The sequence below is a fragment of the Vigna unguiculata genome, chromosome 1, assembly GCF_004118075.2.
Source record: "Vigna unguiculata cultivar IT97K-499-35 chromosome 1, ASM411807v1, whole genome shotgun sequence".
Lineage (NCBI taxonomy): Eukaryota > Viridiplantae > Streptophyta > Magnoliopsida > Fabales > Fabaceae > Vigna > Vigna unguiculata.
In genome coordinates, this window is record NC_040279.1 from 34,488,192 (window position 1) to 34,497,762 (window position 9,571).

The 9,571-nt window shown below is 33.3% G+C and overlaps 2 protein-coding genes across 3 annotated transcripts; one reads left to right on the forward strand and one right to left on the reverse strand.

Annotated features, from left to right (window-relative positions):
• On the forward strand, positions 1 to 2,988 carry LOC114193033 (ACT domain-containing protein ACR10-like). Of its 2 annotated transcripts, XM_028082728.1 has the most exons (7): positions 1 to 95; positions 217 to 536; positions 625 to 843; positions 1,246 to 1,351; positions 1,595 to 1,931; positions 2,100 to 2,384; positions 2,520 to 2,988. In XM_028082728.1, the coding sequence occupies exons 2-7, from the start codon at positions 383 to 385 to the stop codon at positions 2,655 to 2,657; spliced, it is 1,239 nt and encodes a 412-aa protein (XP_027938529.1). In that variant the 5' UTR covers positions 1 to 95; positions 217 to 382; the 3' UTR covers positions 2,658 to 2,988. The 2 variants fall into 2 exon arrangements, with proteins under 2 accessions (XP_027938529.1, XP_027938537.1); XM_028082736.1 differs by lacking the exon at positions 1 to 95 and having other exon boundaries at positions 189 to 536.
• A 1,429-nt stretch (positions 2,989 to 4,417) lies between these two features.
• On the reverse strand, positions 4,418 to 9,571 carry LOC114190909 (heparan-alpha-glucosaminide N-acetyltransferase-like). Its single transcript, XM_028079981.1, has 13 exons — positions 9,329 to 9,571; positions 7,065 to 7,202; positions 6,756 to 6,837; positions 6,600 to 6,676; positions 6,411 to 6,520; positions 6,197 to 6,308; positions 6,000 to 6,116; positions 5,743 to 5,834; positions 5,557 to 5,623; positions 5,397 to 5,478; positions 5,211 to 5,302; positions 4,992 to 5,135; positions 4,418 to 4,876 (listed from the first exon to the last, which is right to left on the reverse strand). The coding sequence occupies exons 1-13, from the start codon at positions 9,569 to 9,571 to the stop codon at positions 4,730 to 4,732; spliced, it is 1,503 nt and encodes a 500-aa protein (XP_027935782.1). The 3' UTR covers positions 4,418 to 4,729.

The following is a 9,571-nucleotide window of genomic DNA, read 5'->3' on the forward strand; positions in this document are numbered from 1 at the left end:
AAGTGAATGGAGTTGAAGATCAACTTAGTGGAATCGAATTGCACAAAACAGTGGCAAAGGTTGCGTAGCAAACAAACACGTCCTTGTCTCCTACGGTGAGTGCAAAAAGTATTCTTAAACATGTTTAGTCGGCACTTAGTGTTTGTTAAGAAAGCGTGCGTAATTTAAGAGAGGGCGAAGGCCATGAATGTAATTTCAGCTTCTTTTTCCATCCAGTTCATTAGTCACAATCCACTACCTCTCAACCAGGAGAAAGAGAAGCATTCACAATACAATTTCCGTGTCTCTCTCTCTCTGTGTGTAGAGCAGGAGTAGTGTAGAAACTGTAGTAGGAGAAAGAAGACGAACCCTTCTGAAACATAGGAAGAAGAAGAAGAAGATTATGGGGATACTGCACGACGACGTAGTGATTATCAGGGAGGCCGAGAAAGAAGGTGAAAGCACCGTAATAACAGTCAACTGCCCCGACAAGACCGGTCTAGGTTGTGATTTGTGTCGTATAATTCTCTTCTTCGGTCTTAGCATTGTAAGAGGAGGTAATCCACTTATCTTTAGTTTCAGTTAACTGTGTGGTGTCTGTTAGACGCTGAGACTGATTCCTTTGTTTGTTTATTTGCGATGAAGATGTGTCCACTGATGGAAAATGGTGCTACATAGTTTTCTGGGTGGCGGGGAAGCAAAGGACTAGTTGGAGTTTGTTGAAGAAGAGGCTAATTGAGGCGTGTCCTTCTTGTTCCTCAGCTTCTGGGATTTCGTATTACCGTTCAGAATTGCAGCCTCCTAAGCCCTCTGATGTGTTCCTCTTGAAATTTTGTTGCCATGATCGAAAAGGCCTTTTACATGGTAATTTTGGAATCCTACTCGTTGTCTTGAATTTGCTGTCAGGGATTTGGGGTTTCTAGTTTTCTGATGTGCTATTGCTTTCCACTTTTATAGCTTTGCATCTTTGTGTTAATTTTCTCCAACCTGGTGTTCCCCCCACTTGTTGGTTCTTATGTTTGTTGCCTAAGAAAATCACGTCGCTATCAAAATAAGCTGATTGTTTTGCAGTGTGAAATACTTTCAAACTCTGAAGTTTTAATTTTGTATTATTCTTGGATTCTTTGCCTGCCCTGGATTTCGCCATGTTTTCAAGATATTTTACTGATTGTTAATTGTCATAAGTTATCTGGTTGACGCCGTGTTGTGTATTATTTATGAGTTGAGAAAATAACTAAATGCTTTTATTATTGAAATTTGGGACAGATATTACAGAGGTTCTTAGTGAGTTAGAGCTCATCATACACAAAGTGAAGGTTTCTACTACACCTGATGGAAGAGTGGTGGATCTGTTTTTCATCACGGATACCAGGTTGAACATTTCTGTACATTCAGTTTTTGGTGTATGCTTGTGTTGTAATGTGGTACTGTTTTATTGGTAGACCATTTCAATCGAATTGACCTTTTCTGAAGCAGTACTCTATTCCTAGAGAATGTTGAACTTCATTAGATGAGGGTGGAGATTAATCTGCTGATGTATAATGCGCTTTTGATTACAATTCCTTATATTTTCACTAAACTAACATACTGCATAATCTTATATACATGAAATCAGAGAACTCCTACACACAAAGAAGAGAACTGATGACACAATTGAACAGTTGTCAGTTGTTTTGGGGGATCCCTCAATTACCATTGACATTGAATTGGTTGGCCCAGAAATCACTGCTTGTTCTCAAGCATCTTCTTTCCTTCCAAGTGCAATCACAGAAGATATCTTTGATTTGCAATTACCTGATTCATTACAAAGCGGGACTTCCACATCTGATTCTGTTTCTGTTGTAATGGACAATTCGTTGAGTCCTGCTCATACGCTCGTCCAAATCATATGTCAAGATCACAAAGGTCTTCTTTATGACATCATGAGAACTCTGAAGGACTACAATATTCAGGTATAGTAATTTCAGAGCTGGATAATACAATATGTTTTAGTCATACTTTTAAACTGCTATGAGTTGGATACTTCTGTCAAGTAATTTGAAACAATCACATTGCTTTCCACTTTTATTGATCATCTTATCAAGTCTCTTAAAACTAGTCCTAATTTGTCTTATAAACAGATTTCTTATGGGAGATTCTCAACAAAAACCAGAGGAAAATGTGAGCTTGACTTGTTCATAGTGCAAGCAGATGGGAAAAAAATAGTTGACCCGAACAAGCAGAAGTCTTTGTCATCACGCCTTAGGACTGAACTACTTCGTCCCTTCAGAGTAACCGTTGTAAGCAGGGGCCCTGATACGGAGCTGCTGGTTGCAAACCCTGTGGAGTTATCTGGCAAAGGACGACCCCTTGTTTTTTATGACATTACTCTTGCTCTCAAAATGCTTGGCCCCTGCATCTTTTCGGTACTTACTCATCTAATCACTATGCTACTTCCTACTGTCCCCATTCCCAATTTCTAGAATTATGTTCACAAAACTAGAAAGAAGCAGAGAGGTTAACTGAGAATGATCATTTACAGCATGTTTTTGTTTCAACAGGCTGAAGTTGGAAGACACGTGATTGGAGATAGGGAGTGGGAAGTTTATAGAATCTTGCTTGATGAGGGAGAGGGTTTATCTGTTCCGAGGAACAAGATTGAGAAAGGAGTTTGGAAGATGTTGATGGGTTGGGTGTGATTTTTGGTTGGTGTTTCTGTGTACAGATAAGATGTTTATCATGTAGTTATGATATATGGAACTTGTTGTAACGAAGAAATGTATATTGTGCAAATAGTGGTCGTGTTCATGCTGTATTTTTGGAGCTTTTGTAATTTTAACTTTAGCGTAGAAAGAAGGGCAGTAGCAACTAGCAAGTATAGGGGAAAAAGGAGAAAGAAAGGTGGATTCTTTAGAGTATTTATTATAACTGAAAGTGAATTATTGTAAAGTGGTTATACTCCGTTCTTTCATACATATGCCTATATGTATATATAAAGTTTTAATTGGTTGCATTCTGCAAAATTTAAAAGCATCCTTCAAACTTATTGGAACTGTTTTCTGCATTACTTTTTGATTCTAACGTGACATTTTTTAATTCATTTTTTGTTTTTAAAGACGTGTCTAGAAACACTGAAATTATTTTTTTTGGGGATAAATTGAAAACACAATGACAGATTATGATTAAAATACAAGTAAAGGTTGAAAATCTGGGACCCTGATGTGTTGATCAATGAATTTCTTAAAGAAACAATGACACGTTTAAAATAGGTTGACAAAAGTTTGTCTGATTTATGGAGTGATGTCCTTTGCTGCCATCTTTACTCTTTGTATAGGATGCAACCATGAATTGGTAGTTGGTTTCCTCACCTAACTGCTGATTGTTCCTTATGCTTATTCGTTTTTTATCAAGTCATTTTCCTAAGATACAGTTTCTATTCTACGAGCAAGTTGTCCCTGTTGTAATATTTATCTTGTATTCTTATTTAATAGGTTAGTTCAACAAGGACTTCACCAGATGCCACCTACATGAACATCATAGGGAGCATCATGTCACATCCACTTATGGCAAACTATGATTCTGTCTATTGATTCACGAGTTTCTGAGCACATGTTCAGCGGTCTTTGGCCACTGTTTGCCGCTGTATTTTTATAAGGACACCTTTCGGTCACTGACATAGACATAGCTTCTTCACTGATCTTGTTAAATATGGAGATTCCATGGTAATTGCAAATGGAGAAACATGAACCAACGCAGGTTTTTGTCTCATCTTTTCCTGCTAAAGAAAATATCTTTAGATCTCATTTTTTATGTTGTTTTCACTGAACACGTTAACATCAAGAAAAGACCCCATTTGTTGCTAAGCCGTAAAAATTCTCCCCATTCATGTCACAAACCGATATTTTAAGATTCTGATTGTTGCTATTCCCATTTGTCGGCATCTTATATAGACTCCGTGAGGAACAAGAATTTTGAAATACTTGACAAAAGAAAATGTTGTCTTGTATTTTAAAATGTTCTGTTATATTGTATCTAGTGCCACTTACAGTAGAAAAATGGTTTTTCTTTGTTTTCATTTCCAATAAGATAGAATTTGGTTGCCCTTCACTTGTCCTTGTCTGTGTCGTTTTGAAATGGTCAGGGAAATCATATATTTATTTTTATTAAAAAATAGGCATATTTATTTTATTTATTAAAAATTAATCTAATATGAACCAATCTTAATAACTCACTCAAAAGATATTTTTGGATTATATTGGATTGGACCGAAACTTTGGCATAACTAATATACTCTAACAATAAAGAAATGAATAACCGAAGATTATAGAGATTCAATTTAACATGAAAAATAAAATAATTTTTGTTAATAGAAATTCAATTTAAAATATCAAAATTCATTCGGTAATTAAAACTTAACCAAACAGAAAAAACATTAGTAACTTATAAATGAAAAGGAAAAAAGAAAAAGTATAAATATCCTTAAATATATTATACTTTTTTCTCAAGCATTTTAAACTCTACTGCAATGATTTGTTGACCAATACTCTTTGAAATGTGAACGCTCTACACCTTTTCTTCCCTCATGTGGGTTTTATAGTGGCATTGCACCAAGTACTGTCAAGTATGTGTGACTTTTCGTTTTTATTCTTTTGAACCATCATTCTTCGGAGTGTTACCCACTCTTTTTGGCAAGAAAGCTATTAAGAAAAAGAAGAATATAATTAACAGAGGAAGAACAATTAATGCGGTTGGTTAATTGTTACATATCTAATTATAGTTTCCAATATATTCCTAATTTGTGTAAGACGCCAGCAACCACGCTCCAGAATGTGATTTCTGCAAATATCACATACATTATGGTTCCCACTCTCTCCGAGTGCCAAACATTGTCAAACACATGTTTCTTGATCCAGTGTACCTATTTTTTTTTTTTTTTTTTTTCACATGCAACAATATTCGTCAGCACCTACTTTAAACAATTAACGAAGGGGTTGTGAAATTAAGTATGATAAATCATAAAGATTGGTTCTTACCAGAGAGTTACGTGGATCTTCATAATACCATCCATTTACAAAAGCTGCAAAAATGCCCTGAGCTGCCATCACAAATACTAGCATAGCATTCATTCCTATCCATTCCAAGAACAAAAATGGAGTTCGCAGCCCCAAAACATCAATCTGTGTAATATTGTGTATTAGTACGTAGTAAGTTAGAATTTATTGTGTATTAAAGCATTCTGCACTTGTACCTACCAGTATGTAGAACCCAGAGAAAACAATTCCAGCAGCCCCAGCTGTGAAACAAACATAGCTGAAGCTGTAGAGTTGCTTGTTAATTGGGATAGCTGCAATATGTCACAAAAAAATGTTAAGATGAATCTTATTAATTGTATTCAGTTTTAACTAATTAGATAGATTTTATTTGACTAGCTTAATTACCATCTGTGAAGTGAAGGATGATGGCTATGATGAGTAACACAAACCCCATTGAGACCCAGTGTTTCAGCCTCTCCAAGTGACCCTGTCAAATTTCATACATTTATTACTAAATTTTAGATATATAACAGATGTTTGTATAACACTGGTGAAGTTTTGTAACCTTAAAGTGAATCAAGACGTGCCCATAGTGGATCCCTAAAGTGCCAGAGATGATAGCTGATATAGAACTAATCAAACAAACACTATTTGTTAAGAATTTCTGATTCATACAAAATTTGTATAAAAGTTAAACGCTGCAATTTGATTGATTCTATCTTTTTATTTGAACAAATGAAGATAATTAAACCTCAACAAGCCTTCAGGTTCAAAAGGAGCACGACACCAACTTGGAGCATCCTCACTGAAAAGACCATCTCCAGGAGAATTGAGGGTGCACGCCTATAAACGTCATAGAAAAATTAGAAAAACAATTGTGGAATGAATATGTTTAGAATAATACCAAAATAGTGTTAGTTTGAAAATGAAAAAAAATTGAAATAAAAGTGTTGGACAAATTTAGCAGCAGAAGCACGTGACAGAAAGTGCTGAATAGTCAACACTCACCTTTAAGCGTCTCCACACGGGTTGAGAATAAAGATGGTTGACCCCCCAAACCTGTCGGTCCACGTGTCCGACAGCGTTACATGCTGGTCCTAGGTGTCCTCTCATCCCACAAATGACCTAATAAATGGAAGAAAAACAAAAGGTTTAAGATTTATGAAGATAGAACAAAGATTTGGACCACTCATTTGATTATGTACCGTGTATCTCTTCGGTTCATCGCCGTTAAAACGATCCACGAAACTCCAATCAGGAACGTAGAGAGTGAAGGTTGTGATCATATAAATGAGAAATGCCACAAAACCTCCAAGCCTAAGCCACACGTGTAATCAATTTCAGTTGAATTTTGTTAATCTCTCTAGCAATGAAGCAGCATATTTGAAGTCTGAAGTGTTTGTATTTTCTCACCATTGCCATTTATAAGCAGTAAAAATGGATAGGTGTCCAGAACCCAGTGTTGTGGGTCTGAGTTTGGTGGTAAATGTCTCTATTAGAGCTACAACACAGTATACAAGAGCTATTCTCTGCAAACAAAGATTCAGAAACGGGGTTATTTTGCATCATAGCCCTATATGCATTTACTTCAATTTCAACAATGTATACCTGGAGAATGCCACACCATCGGATAAATTTCATGTTAACTCCGTATACAAGGTCATTAGGAGCATGAGAGTAACCCCCTGTAAGATATTATGTATAATCAAATTTATCACTGCACCATGATTTATATATATCAGAAAATGCAACGATTTGTTTTACCTTGCAAAATTATACCCCAGAAGAGAAGTTTCATCGTCCTAAGAATTATCTTCTTTACAGCATCCCTTTTCTTGGGGATTCTCTGCATCATGTTAATCAATCCATCCAAATGTTAATTTTTAGACGAGTAACTTAAAAGAAATTGAAAAAATTGAAGTATAACTTGCTTATGAAGTTATTCAGATAAAGACATATATCTATCTTGATAATTGTATATATCTGGCCTGAATCATTATTATTGAGTTATTTGACTAAGTTATTGTATAAGCAGGTGAAAATTGCACAGAACATGGTGGCATATACTCATACCTTGAGTGCAAGGGCTATGGCAACCCCAACAATGAAAAGAAAGAAAGGCATAACGAAATCGGCCAAAGTACATCCATTCCATGGGGAGTGATCAATGCGTGGATAAGCTTCACCAGCATCGTCTACCAGGATCATCAACTGCACATAAATTAGGGGTGAAAAATGTTTACCTGTTAATCCTTATTCGTAAAAGCGGTGGTAAGATGCTCTGAATTTTAAATTTAACTCAACAACAAAAAAATCCGTTTATAAGTTGAAATTTGCATTTATACATGTTCTTTAATTTTTTTTTATATTTGTGGAATCTTTTACGCATATTACGAAATATATATATATATATATATATATATATATATATATATATATATATTAATTACGAGACTAGATATTAATAGATGGATCAAATAGGTTTAACAAACAACAAATATTCCAGTAATAATGATATAATACGTCCAACAAATAATAAATCTCATTAAAACTAACTTTGAATCACTTTGATACGATATTAAAAGTAAAAAAGTAAACCTTAAGTAGAGATGTCAAAATGAGTTTTAACACGTGAGTCAACCATAAGTCTAAGTCAATCTTAACAAATTGGATATTAAGAAGTGAATTTTAAATATAATTTAACCTTATAAAATCGGCTTGTAAAATGAAGTTTGTACTCATTTACATATTGTAATTAGGAATGAAAAAAATATATGTGTCCACAGCCCTACAAGTATTCGGAAATAAATTTCCCAAGTAGATAGTCGGTACCCGCGGGTAAGGATTAACAAATATATTAATACCCATTTATAGACGAGTCGAGTACGAGTATCATATTACTCGTACCACGAATATCTGTTACTTGTAAAAAATTAAAATTAAAATTTAATTTATATTTTTATTAAGTCGTGTATTTTTTTGTTGCGGTCAGATAACTGGTAGACACTATTTGTGTCTAACCTAACTCATTGTCATTCTAACATCGTACGTATTACTTTTAATTGATGTGAGACTTCTAACATATCTCACGACCTAAAAAATTGTTTCGATATGATTTATTCATATTTATAATAGATGTAAAATTTTCAATATATCACACTTAAAAATAAACTGATCGAACTTGAGATCAGATATTTATAAATAATTTAGTAAAAATATGATTGATATATATATATATATATATATATATATATATATATATATATAAATAAAATTGTGACGTAACATTTGTTCAGAGAAAAACCAAATTAAGATGACCTGAACCTTTATTATATTGTTACTTTTATATCTTTTCCAAAAAAAACCTTATTTTGGGATTTAATATCTTTTTGATCTTGAAAAAATTGTGTTTTTTTCGTTGGTTGATGACTTTATTTTGTTTTAAATCTCCTGAGCAAAGGTTCCTTATTAAAAATATACTCACATTAATTAGGACTAAAAATTTAGAAAGAAGAAAGAACTAATTTAAGGAGTTGTGATAGCTTCAGATCATTTTGTGACTATGTAAAACCCATGTCTCAAGATTAAGCTTGTGTTTGTTTTGTACTAAAATCAACAATTTCTTTACAGTGTTTTTAACGAAAACAACATTTAATTGGTCTATAGTAAGTCTCTAGAATGAGAAGTGTAATATATTTAGATTTTAAATTTAATATTGGATTCGAGATTCACTTAAGAGAAAAAAAGTCTTAATTATATTCTATCTTATGTCCCTATTACCAAATAATAGGACAGATATTAACTTTTAAACTTTTATATATATATATATATATCGCTACTATAAAAACATGTATATTTAATGTTTCTAAACTTAAATATATCTTCAGCTTTTACTAAAACAAATATAAATTTAGGACTACAAAATTTAAAACAATCGTTGTATCCACAATATATCATTAAACTTTATAGTAATGAAAATTATTTTTTTAATAAAGTTTTGAATAAACTTTTGATAATACATACATAATAACATATGAATGGAAGAAAGATGTGATTTGTGTTAAAAAGTAAATTTTATAGAAAAAAAAAGTCAAATATCATAATCCTTAAGACAAATATGCATGGAATACTATGGATAATAATATTTTGACAACTTTATTTTATAATATAAATAAATATTTTTTAAATGATTTTAAAATATTAAAAATAAAAAAAAATCACTTAAAAAATAAATCTTAAAATTATAAAAAAAATTATCAAAATTTAATAGTAAAAAATGATTTTCCACAATTGTTTGCAGAATGTTTGACAAAGAAAAGGGTTTAGAGAGCACAAACCACTATGGTGAGACCCCTAAATGCATCGAGGGTTGCAACCCTTTTGGTATTCTTCTTAACCACCGGTGGCTCCGCCGCCTCATCCACAGCCACAGGCTTAGCCATTGTGTCTCTGTGATGCTCAACAGTAGAACCTCCGTTACCGGTTTTAATGGTTACCTGCTTCTTCAAATCATTCTTATTACCATCTTCATTCAGTGGTGAATTCAGGCCTTCTTCCATTTTCTTAGTTCCTTCATCCAT

Coding starts and splice junctions, on each gene's coding strand:
- LOC114190909 (XM_028079981.1), bottom strand. CDS start 9,571: ATGGATGAAGGAACTAAGAAAATGGAAGAAGGCCTGAATTCACCACTG. Junction 6,117..6,196: donor ATGAACCGAAGAGATACACG/GTACATAATCAA, acceptor TCCATTTATTAG/GTCATTTGTGGGATGAGAGG. Junction 5,479..5,556: donor ACGTCTTGATTCACTTTAAG/GTTACAAAACTT, acceptor GAAATTTGACAG/GGTCACTTGGAGAGGCTGAA.
- LOC114193033 (XM_028082728.1), top strand. CDS start 383: ATGGGGATACTGCACGACGACGTAGTGATTATCAGGGAGGCCGAGAAA. Junction 844..1,245: donor TCGAAAAGGCCTTTTACATG/GTAATTTTGGAA, acceptor AATTTGGGACAG/ATATTACAGAGGTTCTTAGT. Junction 1,352..1,594: donor TTTTTCATCACGGATACCAG/GTTGAACATTTC, acceptor ACATGAAATCAG/AGAACTCCTACACACAAAGA.